The following is a 16907-nucleotide window of genomic DNA, read 5'->3' on the forward strand; positions in this document are numbered from 1 at the left end:
TGAAACAGAAATCACTTCTGAAAATACAAAAAAAAAACAAAAACCAGAATAAAACTCTTTTTGTCCTCAGCTACCGACAGCACAACACAAACACGCACAAACTATTTTAGCTGCGCGCAAATTAAAAGAGTTTTTTTTTTTTTTTTCTCTCGGTTTCTCTGTGATGGTCGGGTATTAAAACTTTTTTTTCAGCGCCGAGACTCACATGAAAAACTCCGGGGATGAGGGGTTGTTGTCGCTGGCGGATCCTCCGTTTTCTCTGAAGCCGGTGCTGATGAGCTTCTCGTATTTCTCCTTGTAGGCGTCCCTCTCCCTGGCCAGCCGGGAGATCTCCTGCTTGAGGTGGTCCACCTGCTGTATGAGTTGCGTCTTCTCTCCCTCCAGGACGTGCCGCTGCTGGACCCGCTTGTACCGGCAGGACTGGGCATAGCCTCTGTTCTTTAGCGTCCTCCTCTTCTGTTTCAGACGGATCACCTCTTCCTTGCTGACCCCCCGCAGCTGCCGGTTCAATTCCCGCACCGACATGGTCACCAGCTGCTCGTCCGAGAACCGATCTTCCAAGCGCAAGTGCTGGTGGTTTCCCCCCGCGCCGCCGCCGGACTGAGACCCGGAGGAGGGGTGGTGTGCCCCGTTGTGGTGGTGGTGGTGATGGTGGTGGTGGTGGTGTGGAGTCCCGTTCTGAGCGGCGGCTGCAGCGATGACCGCGGACACCACGGCGGCCGCTGATCCCATCTCCTCTCCGGCCATGGCGCCCGCTGCCCCGGCTGAGCCGCCGTACTGCTGCCCTCTGGAATAGCCATCGAAGGTCTGGAGCTGGTGACTGCTGCTGATCAGCGCCTCTACGGCGTCCTCCGGGCTAAAGCCCAGAGCCTCGGGGTTCAGCTGCTGTTGGTATCCGGTCATCCAGTAGAAATCCTCCAAGTGAGCCTTCTGCTCGCTCCCTGATCCCGGACTGGGCGCCGAGAAGCTTGGAGAGGGGGGAACCGAGCTGCAAGGCGTGCTCATCGGGGTGGAAGATAGGGATCCCCCGGCGACCAGGCGGCTGCACTGGCTGATGCTGCGATCGGGCTCCACCGGCTCCTTTTTCACTTCAAACTTCATCAGATCGAAGTCATTAACATATTCCATGGCCAGGGGACTGGTGGGCAGGTCGGAGTTGCTCATTGCCAGCTCTGATGCCATCCTCTTGCTGTTGACAGTCCTCCAAAGGGGGTGAGGAGCACCTGTCAAAGTGGGCTGCTGAGACACGCACTGAGCCAGCTTGATTTCTTTATTTATTTTCTTCAAAACCGAAGAAAAAAGTGGATTTTCTCGCACTAATTGCGCAGCGCAGGTTTGGTTTCGTGAGTCGATAAGTTTTTTCTTTTTTTTTCTCTCTCTCTCTCCTTCAGTCTGTGTTGCACAGAGTAGCGCTGTTTCCTCCCTCTCTCCCAGCGTGCGGGTGTCTGAGCGCCGCTCTCTCTGTTTCTACCATTTAACACTTCATGGCTCCTTTTAGGATTAGTGCGCCAAATTGAGGAGGTTCACGTACGTGTCCCGGGCAAATAGTTGCTTTGTGGAGAATGAAAAAAAAGGGGGGGGAAAAAACTCCACCCAAGGATTGATAGATTTTTTTCCCTTTTTTTCCAGGGGATCAGTCAGCCGACGAGTTAAAAAGCATTGCTTAGTTTTATAGGCGGTCTGACGTCACACTGAAATATGAAATTGACCGAGACTCAGCCAATGAGGAGCTCAGCCGGGGGAGCTAATTAGCATAATAGTATAGAAACCCAAAGTTTTGTGAAGTGTCCGAGCCCATCAGCAGATTGACACCAGACTTAATATTCCGTCTTTTGTCACTTTTTATTTGTTATTTTTTTCTGCGCGGAAGGGAAGGAAAAGCAAATAAAAGACAGAAAACAGATTCGGAGGATTAACAGAAGATATCTGATGGTAAATATGCATGTCTCTCTCTTTTGGATTGGCGAGTCGTCACAATTTAACACATAATTCGGGTTTTTAATAATCATTTAAATACATTTTTAGACTCATTGTTTGTTTCAGCGCCGTCAGACTTTTTCTTCCGCCCTTCTGACATTCGTCGTGTCGACAGATAAATATCTTTCACAGGTGTATTTCATTAATTATGCAGGCAGATATTTTTTTCCTAATTAATGAGCCCCAAACCGTCTCTGTCTTGGCGATGAGATGCATCGAATTACATTTTTAATGATTTCCCACCGAGCGACGGATAAATAGTCAATAAATAATCCCGTACCGCAGATGAAATATCAGAAATATCAGAAATACACGTGTGCAGGATGAAGCGCAGCGTCGTGTGAGGACGGTGGAAGTGTGTGAGAGCAGCCTGGCATGAGGTCTGCGTGACTGACAGTGTTTGGAAACCCAACGTCGCCACCTTTCGGTAGAAAATAATACTTCATGTTCCTCCAGAGGTCCTGTGAGTGTCCGGCACTGCTGCTGCTGCTGCTGCTGGGTGCAAATGTGTTTTTGTTTTTTCTCTGCTTTAAATGGAACAATCTTTAATTTCTTTGAATCTTTATTTTCATGTGTGGTCTCTGTTTTTTTTCTTCCTGCTGGACAGGGAGAATATTTCACAGGACCAAATGCACATTTCTGGTTTCCTAAACAACCAAAATATTGCTTAAAATTTTTTTAAAAGGCACCAATTAAAGGAAATATACATGTTTTTTAATTGTAAGAAGAAAAACTATACATTCATTTTCCCCTCATTCACATTAAAGTCAATTTCTTGCAGGACAAACAACATCAAATCTTTTTTTTCTAATCAGAAACCACAGAGACAACTCCTCCATCTGTGTGCTGGTGGACTCTAATGGAACGATCACAGCATCAGTGTTCCTCCTCCTCTCTCTCTCTCTCTCCCTCTCTCTCTGTCTGTCTGTCTCTCTCTCTCTCCCCCTCTCTCTCTGTCTCTCTGTCTCTCTCTCTCCCTCTCTCTCCCTCTCTCTCTGTCTCTGTCTCTCCCGGTGTCTCTCTCCCTCCCTCTCTCGTCCCCGAGCACATTCCTCAGGAGTGGTGGCACATGAGAGCAAACAATAAGGAGGGCTATGCACAGAGGGACCGGAGAGTAAATAAGAGCACTCTCCCTGGAACATGTCACACGGGGAAGCTTCAGAAAACTACAAAGCCGCCAGCAGATAATCCAACTCCCCGGTGTCCCCGACGCAAGTAAATATTCTCCTGGTCCCTGTGACTGTTCGTGGGGACTTAACGTTAAACAGGAAGGATAAACATCGTGTTTTATTCATTAGAAGACACAACAGAGGCCCCCTCTGATGCTTCTGAATAAATATTAATCAGACGAGGTGTCCCATCTGATGCTGCTACATGTCGTCGCTGCTGTAGTGTAAATTCAGAGCGCAGGAAAACAACTTCTGAGTGTGTTTTTCATATTAAAGGTGGCGTTTTATGCACTCGTTTTGTGTGACTTTATGTTCAGCGACAGAAAAATCATGTCCTAACAAAGTGAGGTGAAGAAAAGTAAAGAAAAAATAGATTGTTTTAATGCAAAAAAAGGTCGTGTTTTAAACCCTGCACACCCAAAAATATCATAAATATCAGTCCCACACAGAGGGCAGTTTAAGTGCCCATATTTGATGCAGCGGTGGACACTCGCTGCTGTGTGAGCTCCAGGTTCGCCAGATCTCTTAAAACCAGGATTTATCGGACCGGGAGTCTCAAGGGTTAACAAGCAGAGTCCAGAGCCAATGCATCAGCTGTGTTACTGAGGGCTAATAGTCCAGTATGCACCTCATTCTGTCTCCCTTCGGACTTTCATGTAGGAGGCTCACTGCCATGAAGTTTACTACTTTCTTTATTTCATCGGGGATGGGATTTTTTTTTTCCTTACACTATACAGGGGTTGCACTCAGGCATATATCATAAAATAAGCTTATATACGGCAGCGGGAGGAGGACCACTTATACAGCGTTAGTGCAGGAAGTTAAGAGCGTTTGTGCACCGGTGTTATATGATTCTGCTTTATTTAAATATATTAAATATAAGTAACACACTCCAACCAGATCAGCTTTAATCAGAGGGCTCCTCGAAATAAATTAAATGTGTATAAAAATGACATTCCAAGTGGGCCGAGGAACTTCCTTTTAGTAAAACGGAGTCAACGTTCACTTACAGTGAGAGTGAAACACCTGAAGCAATCTGTAAAAAGTAAAATCTGAAGCAGTTTGTGACTCGGAGTCGTTCAGTCAAATGATTTGTGAATGAAAACAGTCGTTTCTTTGTGATCTGGTGACTCGAGTACTTTGGTCTTAGGTGTACAATCCAGCTGTGTGTTAATACTCTACTACAGCTACAGTTTGTGTTAATGAGACACCGACTGACCTTTTACAGTTCACCCCAGGAGAACACTGATGCATCCTGGGTAAAGGATAACCTGTGCTCCTGGACTTCCCTGTGATTTACTGGTACGGTGACTTTACTAATTGTTACATCTATTAAAAAAACACCCTCGTCGCGGTTTGACTTATGTGCCGCGTTGCTATAGACCTCACTTTTATTTTTCGGCGTGCTAACTCTTTGTTTTGCCTCTGGGGTTTCCCCCTGCAGTTTTTTTTAAAAGAAAAATGTTTTGTATTTAAATGTTTTGCTTAAAGAAGCAGCAGCTACTTGTGAGGCAGGGAAATGTGTTTAAAGGTGCACTATGAAGAAATTCAAACTCAGAATTTTAATAGTTACAACCTCAGAAATATTAATTTTTTCCATAAGCTGCTCTCAGAAGAAAATAAGGTCCCCAGAATACTTTCTTAAGCAGGAAAGGTGGCAGGGTCCGCCACTTATAAACAAAGTAAAACTGCATGAAATTGTGTCGTCCTTTAAGGTCAGTTTGTCACGAAAATGACAAGTTTGCTTAGTCACAAAAAAAAAGAAAAGAAATCAGTGATGAAGAAGCTTCTCTTCTGGTTAAAACATCTTCCCCAAAGATTACACAGTGCACTTTAAGACAAATACAGCAGATTACACACCATGACGTGATCCTAATAATGTGTAAAATATTATCTCAATGTTTTGGCAAAGAAAAGAAAATGGAGCGTTGCGAGCGTGGAGAAGAAAAAGTCATTAAAGCTCACTTTATGCATCTGCACGATACGCATTTTATAACCCCGCTCACTACACTCAAAATCTTGAGTGTGCCAAAAATAGCCGGACACATTACCATATTTAACAGACAGTAACTTAAATAAAATGACGGAAACCAAACTAAAGGATTTCTGCATTACCAAGATTATGCCTTATAATCATTCATTACGTTCCCAATGGGAGGTAGGCTCCGTACTCCGTCTTCAATCCCTGTTTAATGCCATATATTAAACTCTGGTGGCACTCCAAATGGGGGGACAACCAGACGAGTGGGCTCAGTGGGCTCATCTGAGACACATTTAATTAGCAGGACAGAAAATGAAATGTTTCGTGGGGTCTTAACTAACTGTTGTATCTTTTGTAATAGAATGAGGAGCTGTGAGAAGCTATTACAAGAAGGAGCATGAAGAACGGTGCCACGCTTCCCCTGCCAGTGTTTTATAGTGGGGAATAAAAGAATGCATATTAAGATAATAAGCTTCCACATCACGGAAACAAAGTGCCATATTTGCAAAGTGCTACGTCTGAGAGAACAGGCTTAGTCTCTCTCTCTCTCTCTCTCTCTCTCTCTCTCTCTCTTTCTCTCCCTTGCTATCTCGCCGTCCTGCTCTCCGATCCCGCATTAATCAGACTTTTACAACCCTTTTCGATTCATTTACCTGCTCAGGAAGCAGGTAGCAGCTCCGAGTTTGAACTGTCTGTTTATGTGTGGACTTGACAAGCTGAAAAACGCCGGCGCGGTTAATGGGGGAGAAACTGGGGCCTTCAACAAGTGAGTTTGATCATTACCCTGCAGTCTGCACGGAGTGGAACTGTGGAAACAGGATATAATATGTTCAAATAAAGGACTGACGCTCCTCTGTTGTTTTCTGCTCCGTTCTACTTCTGCTTTTTAAGCTCCACAGTGGCAGAAGTGTCCAAGTCACAACCGTCAATCATGCTCTGAGAGCCTAAAAATGGAAATAACATGTGCGGTATGAAACAACAGAGATTGGGATTCAAATGATTGGATGCTCTTGATTAGAAAACCGGGGTGTGACACACTCTCTCTCTCTGGCTCTGTGCCTGCCAGGAGGATGCTTCAACCTGGTAATTGGCCACAATGAGCAGACTTGCATGTGTCAAACTCTCCTCTTCACATCTGGTTATTGTCTCTCACAGCAGGTGGACATCACAGGCGTCGTCTGAGCAGTCTCATCTGCTCTCTGTCTCCGTGTAACACGGGACGCACACTGCTGTTATACTTTATAAAAACCAGCAGAACTGCACGTGTAGTTTAAAATACGACTGCGCGAATGGTTAACGCGATGAAGAAGATGCGGGTCGTTCACGTGTCAGCTCAGTCTGGGAGTTGGTGATTTTCACGGGGGTTTTATGAATACGCAAATAAGTGAAACTGGACGTGCTGCAGGAGGAAGTGGCTCGTTGAGGGTTCAGCAGTCCAGGTTCATGAATGCAAACACGTTCACACGCAAACACGCTAAAATTAGGTGCGAATCGTTTTGGAAGCTGAGCTCATCTCCTCTCATTAGACACACACTGCTACATTATCGGCTTCATTAGCTATCCCCACCGTGCATCACCCAGCGTGTGGAGGAGCAGGTAGACGAAACGCAAAAGTACACAGGTTATTTGATTTTCCCCAAAGCTAATGGTTTCTAATATCCAACCTAACTGAGGGACAATTTTAGCTTCTTTTATGGCTAATGACTGTCACTTTCTATTTTTAGGTCGGTGCATGAACACAGTGTTTGCATGTGGGACTCCCAGAGTGCACGTGGCGCCATGATTCATGCTGCACTCGGAGGTTATGAGTTGTTATTGATGCGGCCGGTGTGTATACTGCGCTATATGCTCCCTGCGACTGTACACAGTTATTAATGTCCACCGTGTCCACTCTGTGCTGTTATTAATGTGACTCATATACATAAAGAGTTTCCCCATTAGTCAGAGTCCGACTGTGCCGTCATACAGAGCGGCGGCGCGAGGAGTCCTCCTTCTCTCCATCGTCCCTCCCCTCCCCCACGCCGTCATCACCGTCGTCGTCCCCTGTTTGAACACTTAAATGAAATCACACACACATACACACAAATACAATTACAGCCGGCCTTTCTTAATAAACTCCTCACGAGTCCAGAGATTTACTCAGCAGGACTCAAACACCTTCTGTGATCCGCTGACTCAGACGTTCTCCGGATAATTTAATCCACTAATGATATTTTACAAAAAAAAGTTATTTTATTACAACTGATACATCAACCTAGTTTAGAAATATGGTCACATTAATTGAACTAAAACTCGCCAAAAACGATTAATTAAGCAATCAGTCCAGCAACTGGCAGAAAATAAAATAAAAACATATTTTGATACTTGATGTTTAAGCAATTTATGAGGTAAATATGCAAATTCTGTCTGAGGATTTGCTGCCTTTCTCTGTTTTATGTTTTTATAAATAGAATATATTCAGGTTTTATATTGAGGGTTGGACTAAAAAGGCAATATGAACACATTTTACAGACTAAACAACAAGTAGATTAATCGAATAAAGGTTTGAACTATGATGACAATATTCGTCAGTTGCAGTTTATCAACGTTAAGAAAAACAAACAGAATCGTTTTTTAATGCCAGTACTGTTTACATGTTTTCTTAATGTAGTGTTGAGCCTCGTCACAAAATATATGCAAAAATTCTAAATACTAATACATAAATAAAAATACTGACCTAGAGGTGTCACGATATAACTATATTAATGATCATAGTGAAACTTGTATTGATCCATGATATTGTGTAAATATTCCAGCACCTCTCACATCATTTCGTTCCGTTATTTCACCCCGTCGTTGAAACTGGAGCTAGTTTGTCACGTAAACGCTGCTTGCCACCCGCCATAAAGAAAAGAAGAAGACTAAGTCACTACCACAGTGTGTTAGCAGATGTTAAGATAATATCGTTATTGTGAACAGCCCCACAATGAATATAAAAATAAAATGTATGTAAGCAAACTATGAGGTAAGATCGCTGTGGTGTTATTGGTTATTCTTATTGGCTGAAACATTAAGATAAGATTCTTAATTAAACACTTTTAATACAGCCATGAAGAAAAGAAAAGAAAATGAGTCCTTTAAAATTCACAAACCTCACAAAGAGTCTCTGTTGGAGGCTCAAGAGGCCTCTGTGGAGATCAGGGAGCAGCCCTACCACACAACAGTCCACATGACCCGAGCAGCTTCTCCAAACCCCAGACCTCCTCTGAAGTCTCTCCACACAGGCTCGCATCCCTTTGGAGACACTAAAGAGATTCAGCCTAGAGACAGATGAGTCTGTAAACACCGCTGCATGCGGCGTGATTTAAGATTATTGCAGATGAATGTAAATATTAATTTCCACCTCCCTGCAATAATCCCCTCATCTGTTCCTCAGAAACTGAAGAATCATTTGCCTATAGCTCTCAGCGAGCGGGGGAGAGTGTGAGGGAGCCGGCGAACTAAAGTCGCATCTCTCTGCGTTATTCTGCACTCTGTCAGAGAGGAAGATGCAGAGACAATACAGCCCACAGGACACCACCGCCTCATACAACGATCCTTTATATCTCCACTAGATTAATGCCAGGAGACAAATGCACTTCCACTGGGAGAGTCGCTCCTCTGGGGGGAGAGCGAGGGAGGAGAACAGGAGGGGAAGAGAGGTTGACGGTTGCCGGACGGAGGGAGGAGGGAAGCGGGATGATGAACAGGCTTCACGTAACGGGTGGACTTTTGATTATGGCAATATTGAGTGTGGAAATGAGATGTTTATCAGATGTGGTTTTGAGGGAGAGACGGGAGGAGCGAGGGAGCAGGGGGAGGGCTCGGATGAACGTTAATCTGGCTGCTAAATGGAGGGTTTGACATGTTGTGTCTGTCTGGAGAACCCGGCGGGGAGACGAGGCGCCTCTTCATCTTCCCTCCCTGCAACGCTTTGATCAAGCTCGCAAACGCTCTCACAATTAACACCGCGTCATGTGGGAGCGCTCGGACAGCCACTCGCACATTTCTCATTCCAGCTAAAAGAAAGAGATCCGGAGAGCGACACATCATTTTGGGAAGGAAAAAAGGGGGTTCTGACAGTAAGAGGGAGCGAGATGAAGAAGTGAGGAGAGTATCTTTAAGCTTTTCCTAAAAACGCACAAACAGACTTAGTAAGAGTTAGTCATGGTTCTTTGCGCACTCACAGTAGATTTGGATGCTTACACAGGAGCAGAGACACCCTTCCTGTTGCTTATCCGCTTCCTGAGCCTCAATTTGTATTGAAATCCCTCACAGGCAATTATCCATATGCGAATGGTGTACTTACTCTGAGCTTATATAAGTTTCTTTCTCGGTAAGCCGCACCATTTTCATTTTAAAAACTCTGATTACAATTTCAGAGTTTATTCCTATGAGAAAATGGCCAAAAATGGGTGCTCATAGTTAACACGGAGCATAAAATCCTGCTGGACCTCTCGCTGCCTGTATAATTTGAAAGATTGAATAATCTCTCCGCTGGCGTGATGTTGAAAATCCCTCTGCAGGAGGAGAGAGACGTGGGCAGCAGCTGGCATCTTTTCGTGGTCAGGAGGACATTTTGTTGAGTAAAGTGTTGGCAGGCAGGCGGGAGGAACACCCCGCCACCACTCAACCCCCGCCTCCTCACCCACCTCTCAGCCTGTCAGGAGTGTCATATATCTGGGGGATATCTGAGGGCGAGGGAGATCGCAGCCCAATTACGGGCTGATAACTAATCAATAGGCCACTTATTCCTACAGCAGGAAGTAAAGGAATGGGCCCCTGGGACACGTAGTTCAGATTACTCTCCGCTCAACATGGGACAGCCACTAATGATGAGACAGAAAAAGAAGTGGAGAGGGGCAGACGGAGGGGGGAAATTAAAGAAAGAAACAGGGCGGAGAGAAGCTGCGGGATAACAAAAGACAGACGGAGCGCTCACAGACAGTCACGTCACATTCAAAGGTCAGTTTGTTGTACTAAACTGTACAGTATAACTAGAGCACTTTAACTTCACCCTAATCACCCTCAACAATAAGAACAAAAAACTCTACGTACCAAGACATAGAGATTGTTACTGTGAGAACTGTTCTTACAGCTGTTTCTATTTAGATTATTATCCATCTGCTCAGTTATGCTGGAACATGAGGTCATCACACTTCAAGGACCAATTAGACTAAAGACTAATTTGCAGTTGACCCTCACTAAGTCACACCCGTTTTCCCTCTGTTGTCCATTAACAGCTGAGCAAGATCAGTACCTGAACATGAACCTCAGTCAAGTTTTCTGTTTCCAGGTAAATCTTTAATTGCTTTTTGCTCAGTTTGTCTTGATTGAGAAGGAAAAAGAAGATAGCAAGACACTCAAAAGGTGTTGCTACATCGACACCCTGACCGAGTGGAATGTGCTGTGTTTATTCCGGTCCCGAAACCAAAGACAACTTTAGTCGGATGTAAGGTGAGGATTACGTTTTGTGGTTGACCTCAACACCAGTGACACCAACGTTTGTTCAAAGGTAACCTCACAATTTAAACTCACATTGTACAGATGCCACAATCTACACAGACACATCACATTGTGGAGTCACATTTAAGGTTAGCTAAATGTTAGCTAACTGGCTAGCTAACGTAACAACAGTAAGCACTATGGTCTGTAGCGAGGAATAAATACATAGATTACCTTACTGATCATAAGAAGGGGGAAATTGGACCTACCTGGCTTTGCAGGAGCAACGTTGACTGAGAATCTCGTCATCCTAGAACCCAAAAGAATATGTTGCTTCTCTTGTTTTCCTTCAGACCAGAATGTTTTTGCTTTAATTTGGCCTTGTTCATAAAAGTTAACATGGTGAATATGTCCTCCCATCATGTAATATAGTCTGCTGTCGACTTCTTGAAGCTATAATGCTTGACTCCAAGAAACTATCTAATACACATTGCAGCACACGGCTAAACAGGACCAGCTTTGCCGTGTTTTTTATTGTTATGCTTGTCCAACTTAGCAAAAGTAACTACAGGATGCGCACATTTTGATGTTACAACCTATGACAACTCAGTAGAGATGCAATGAAGCACAGTCTTTACACACTCACACCATCCTGAAACTGCGGTCGGACCAACCTTCACCTAGTACAATGCGCTCATATGGTGTAACCGATAGGAGGGGGTGCAGGAAATAGCGTGGGTAGGGTTGCAATCATAAACTTGCATGACCAGCATGCTAGCAACAGCAGTCCAAAAAGTTGTAAATCACCTCTGTCGATGCCCTCTCAGTGCTTATCTTATTTCACCTCTTATCGCTTATGGAAGTCCTATTATTGGACCAATTGTGACCATATTTGGATGAGAGGGTGGAGCTTGTGATGACGTGCTCATTGGATCTGACTGAGAACCAGAGGTTAGCCAAGTTAGCCAATTCTAAAAAATACCATATTGTATCGTCTATTTTTCTCAATATGGGACGATAATATTGACTAAATAAACATCAATGCTGTATTGAAAGACTTGAAACTCAATGATTCAGACCCGTGAAACTCATTTGGAAACTGTTTGCTGAGGAATAAAATCAAGAATAGAAACGGGCAGGGGCAGGTTCTAGGGGCCGGGCCAACAGGGGCCAGTGCCCCGTAACACTCCGAGTCTGGACCCCCCGTGGCCCCCCCCCCCCCCACAGGGAGTCTGCATCAGTAATACAATGACAGATTCTTCCCTGAAGGTAAAGGCAGAAATAAAGTGTCTTAGCAGTTTACTACCCAATGAAAAATGCTGACATTGTAAACACTGTTTTGTCTGAATGAGGGATTTATCTTTTTTTCCAGGTTGTCTGTGCCCCCTAACAAAAAAGCCGGCCCCACCCTGGCCCCCCTATTAAAACTGGTCTAGAACCGCCACTGGAAACGGGGTTATTTTCTCATAAGCTTACACACAATCAGACCTCTTTTTTTCAAATCACTGGAGTCGCCCCCTGCTGGCCATTAGAAAGAATGAAGTTTAACGGCACTACCATTGGCTTCATTTTTCAGACCAGGCGATGGAAGAGCCTCTAATTAGGTTTTAAGGATGTTTCTATTTTTCACATATCTGTCAAACTGATGATAATTACTTGAAGACAAATTACATGTTTTTGTTTCCTTAAAAAAAAGCTCCTCATGATCGTCACTGACAGTGTGCCACAGTTTAAAAATAATGTAATTTACTAATTCCTCCCTTATTAGAGGTGATCATGAACATATTCTGTGGCCTCTACAGAGACGGAAAGAGAGAGAGAGGGTTCGCTGTAGTTATCAGCCATGACTTGGACAGACTTGGTCCTGGTTTCTGCCAGCAAACGAACCGCCCCTTGATGCTTGAAGGGTCCTCTTTCCGTGGAACACAGGAACTATTCGTTCTCATTTCTTTTGACAGGCCATTCGTTTTGTCGCTCCTCTGTCACTGTCGCCCTCATGAAGAAATATGGCAGCAGCCTCTGCCCCTGTCCCCCACACCTTGTGCCCTTAGCTGACAACCTGCCCAGACCCCGACCAGGCCCCCCCTACATCCTCGGGCTCCTTTTCCAAGGCCCTTGTCACTCCCACCACTCGCTCACTAATATCAAGTAATTGATCAACAGTTTCTGGTTGAGGCCCTGCCATTTCAGCACAATCGACCCCAGGCTGAGGAGGTAGAATCATGATTTTGCATGTGTTTCTGTGGCATGAAGTTTGTGCAGGATCAGTGGTTGCAGAGGTAAATTGTAATTCTTTCATCAGGCTGTAGAAGAGGAATGAAACTATAGGCATGGTAAGTCTGCAGCTCCTGTCTTCCTTTTTCAGTAGCGCCGTCTAATCAGTAGAATGGTGTTTTTGGCTGTCAGGCAGACGGCATCAGTAAAAGACGAAAGCCTAAACCATCACCATTAACACTGATCAGGTTTCTCCCAATCTGCTTGTTTATCCTCCTTTCTCCCCAGATCAGTGCAAAGCTACTTTACAGCCTCTTAAACCCGACATGTTTCTCCAAGACAATACAGACAAACCACAAAACAGTCCTCAGTGACTCCAGTGATTAAATGCGAGCAGTAGTTTTGGATGAAATGAGACAGGAGAGAGCAATAGAGACAGAGAGGGGGAGTCTCTCCTGCAGCTGCATTTGGCATCGGCACATTGGCCATATCCAAAGTTTTCCACTCAGAAGAACAATGCCACGCTCCCCCCAAATCGATTGGTAATACGTCTCATCCCATTGATGCCATCTCTAATCCATTCTGGGCTCCTTCGCAAGATGGAGATGGAGAGGATGAGAGGGAGAGGTATGGCAAGGCACGTGGAGAGAGAGGGAGAAAGCGTAAATACTGGCTGAGCGGCCATGTATTCTGAGGAATTTGTGTTGTGTCGTTTTTTTTTTCTTTTTCTTCCCTCTCTCCCTCTACTGCGATGGGGCTGTGTCGTTAAGCTCTTTAGTCCGCGTGGCTAATGAAATAGGGTTGGCAGGATTACACAGGGCTAAAGCACTGTGCCTGGTGAGCCTTGGAGAAACCGCTGTAGCTCCGCCAAGTGAAAGGGAGGGAAGGATGGAAAAGGAGGAGGGGGTTTGTAGAGCAGATGAGGGCATGGAAAGGCTTTTTCGGGGAGAGGAGATGGTAGGTTAATTGTAGAAAAAGAAAGCACGCAGCAATACGAGACCATTATCACAGCTGTCGGGATTGTTTTTTAGACATTGCAATGTCGCAGTGATCCAGAGGTAGTTGGCCTCCGAGTCTGTTGAACCCTGCGCTCCCCGGAGGCTCTTAACTTTTAGGGTTGGCCAACCGCTGGTGGAGGGAGAAAATGGAGTGAAGAAGAAGATAGCGCACACTTGGCTTCTAATAGCCATAAAAGCAGCAGAAGGTTTTTAACTAGTCGTAAAATCAGTGGCAGGAAAAGGAGGATATTAATTAGATTAGCGCATTCATGGTCCTGTGATCACTTCTTCTGCTTCTCTGATCATTTCACGGAGATGGAATTAGATCAATCCATCATGTGATAAGCTGTGTACGGTGAATCATATAAACATAGTGAGTTACAGGGAAGACCGGCAAACACATCTGAAAACATATGTACTATATATAAGAAAGTTTATAACATTATAATAGCTTCTATCCACAATTACAGAAAAAAGACACTTCCTCATACAGTTTACAATCAGATATATAAATCTTTAAAGGGACATTCCACCAATCTTCCGTGTGAAATTCAGTTATAGCTTGAGAAAAACGGGTGTATAACATCCGTACGTGACAAAGTTGGAATAAATAACCCTGACAAGGTCATTATGGTGACTCTGTCCTCTAAAACAGCCCAACTTGAGTGTATTTTTAACTCATGACACGCTTGTCTGGAGTCGTGGTTTCCTCCCTGCAGTATTATCAAAGTATAGTCACTAACAGAGCTCAGCTAATCTGGTGTCAAACATGTTTTGTTTCCTATAAATCCTTCACAACGTTATGTAGTTTTTTTAAAAAAAACTTTTACTTTGGAGCAGCACAGTCAGGAAATGTTGTGTTTTCACCAGCAGTGACTTAACATGACTCCTGAAACAGCTGAGAGTTGAACACAGTATAAAAGCTAAATAAAGGCGATGTCTGACGGTACAAACAGGTACAGGAGAAAAACCCAACATCAAACCACAGAATGTCAGGAAGAAGCTACAAAAATACTGAGATCCACAATCGCAGTCCCAAAACATCACCACAGCCCGTATGGAGGTGGGATGGACATGCTCTGGCCTCCATCCGGAGAAGGTCTTTACTAGGCTCACTGCAGTGAGGCTCGGCACAATAACTGATGATGGAAAAGTGAATAAACCTGGCATGGCTTGAATCGCCATCTTTAAACTGCCAGTGGAACAGCCCTTGTTTATCATCAGCATAATTACAAAACTCCTTTCAAAAAAGCGCCGTATGTGATCGGACATATTTTGATGAGGTAGTGCTGGATCATGGGAGTTGCTGCAACCACCATTGCTGATGAAAACCTAACTTGACACAGGCATAAATGTTCAGATGAGGTAACGCATAGACGTTTTATGTTATGTTGAATCATCTTCACCAGCTTCCTTCCTCACTCTCCAGCGTATCACGGTGTTTACCCGTCGTTACAGCGACAAGGGACCAAAGGAAACACATCGCTACCTTGGATAAAAATGATGGATTTCACTGGGTTTGAACACTGCTGTGAACATTTGGGATAATGTTACACTGCTACACAGCTCAACACAATATATTGTTGAGTGGTGTAGCAGTGTAGCTTTGCAAAATGTTGCCCTGAACATATTTGCAAGTCATTCAGTAAAAGTTTGTATATATTGGCCTCTACCGCTTCACTTCTGAGCGCTCTTGTTTCTAATATGCCCCTGGTGATTCCCCCAACTCAATGTAAGAGCAATCCTTCATTCCTGTGGTCCTCCTGATGTCCTCACAGCTTCAGTTTAACCCTCTGTTTATCGCAGGAAGTCATCTCTCTCTGTCCTTCCCTTCCCTCCTCTTCCTCGCCCTCCTCATCTCCCCTCCTCTTGTCACATGCAGGAATGAATCTGTTTTCAAACATAATGGAGCCCTCCAGGGGGGAGGGGCCTCAGTTTAGTATGCCCCCGTGTGATTGGCTGCTTGGCTTGATGTCGTATATGATGATAAATCTGGCCCAGGTGTCACCTACTCGGCAGCAGGTGAGGATTGATGGGATACAGGAGGACTATCCATCATCCCAGGCAGGTGGCACGCTATCGGAATTTGGGAAATCTGTTCCCAATCAGGGTCCCGCAGTGCTCGGCGGGGTTCGCAACGCTGTTTGGGAGGCGTTACTGGAAATCAATGGCAAGCACTCAAGGTCAATGTACTGTTAGAAAACTCCTTAAGCTCTGACGGATAGATCCCTCCACTCTTTCTCCGCCTCTCTCGCTCTCTCTCACTTTCTCCTAGGGTGAATGCGAGGAGACACTGACATCTTCTATCCTCCACCACCCCGGCCCCTGTTAAAGGAAAGGTGGTTTTTTAGGTGGATGTCATCGCAGCTGTCTGGAGTAATTTGCGACGTAGCCCTTCTCTAGGTGGAGCCAGCGAGTGCCAATCTGGGGCCGAGGCTGGGACTGGGGTTGGGGCCGGGGAGTATCGGAGATCTAATAAAAGCCCAGGGCGCCTGCCTGGCTCCTTATTCTTATAGATTACCTGTAAGTCACCTTGTCCCTGCTACTGTAAGGGTTGGGAGTTAAGCTGCATAAAGGCAGACATTCACCCTCACCTCCTTGGCTGGCTGAAAGTCGGTTCAAACTGCAGATCAGACGAGGGGCAAACTTTGTTACAAGTCTGCTGCAAGTCAGTGATTCAGCATTTGGTCAGACTGTCCCATCCCGCGAATCATTCATTTTCTTTGCCCCTGCTTTGTCTAGAGTCCTCTTCACATTGGACTAATATTACCTGGGGACCTCATGTGATTTAGAAAAGACCACCCTACATTTGTGTTTTGTGTGGCGCGTGTATTTTACTTGTATTATCCTAACATCCCCTCCTGGACATGATGGCAATGCTTCTTGTAAGATCAACTGTTCAAAGCAAAGCGTCTGTTCTTCAGCAGCTACATCTTTCACTTAGTTTAGAGTTGTTTTGCCCACTTTCTTCACACATTTGCAGCTCATTGAGATCAAGTGCTTTGTGGCTGTACTTGAATATCTCAACCTTCTGTTGCTCCTAACTTTGTAACTTGCAATCGACTTGTATACTAGTTTGTTCTCTGACAAAAGAAAGAAGATTTT

The 16907-nt window shown here is 44.8% G+C and overlaps 1 protein-coding gene across 2 annotated transcripts in view; it reads right to left on the reverse strand.

The window, feature by feature from the left end:
* The window catches only part of LOC115586770 (transcription factor Maf-like), a 53039-nt gene extending 51389 nt beyond the window's left edge, over positions 1 to 1650 (reverse strand). The window contains exon 1 of one of the 2 annotated variants that reach the window (XM_030426107.1): positions 206 to 1649. In XM_030426107.1, coding sequence (XP_030281967.1) covers positions 206 to 1182 — 977 coding nt within the window. In that variant the 5' untranslated portion in view covers positions 1183 to 1649. Of the gene's footprint in view, positions 1 to 205 lie in introns of both variants that reach the window. The other variant, XM_030426106.1, reaches the window with a different exon arrangement.
* Between the last annotated feature and the right edge of the window lie 15257 nt (positions 1651 to 16907).

The sequence above is a fragment of the Sparus aurata genome, chromosome 8, assembly GCF_900880675.1.
Source record: "Sparus aurata chromosome 8, fSpaAur1.1, whole genome shotgun sequence".
In the NCBI taxonomy this organism is placed as follows: domain Eukaryota; kingdom Metazoa; phylum Chordata; class Actinopteri; order Spariformes; family Sparidae; genus Sparus; species Sparus aurata.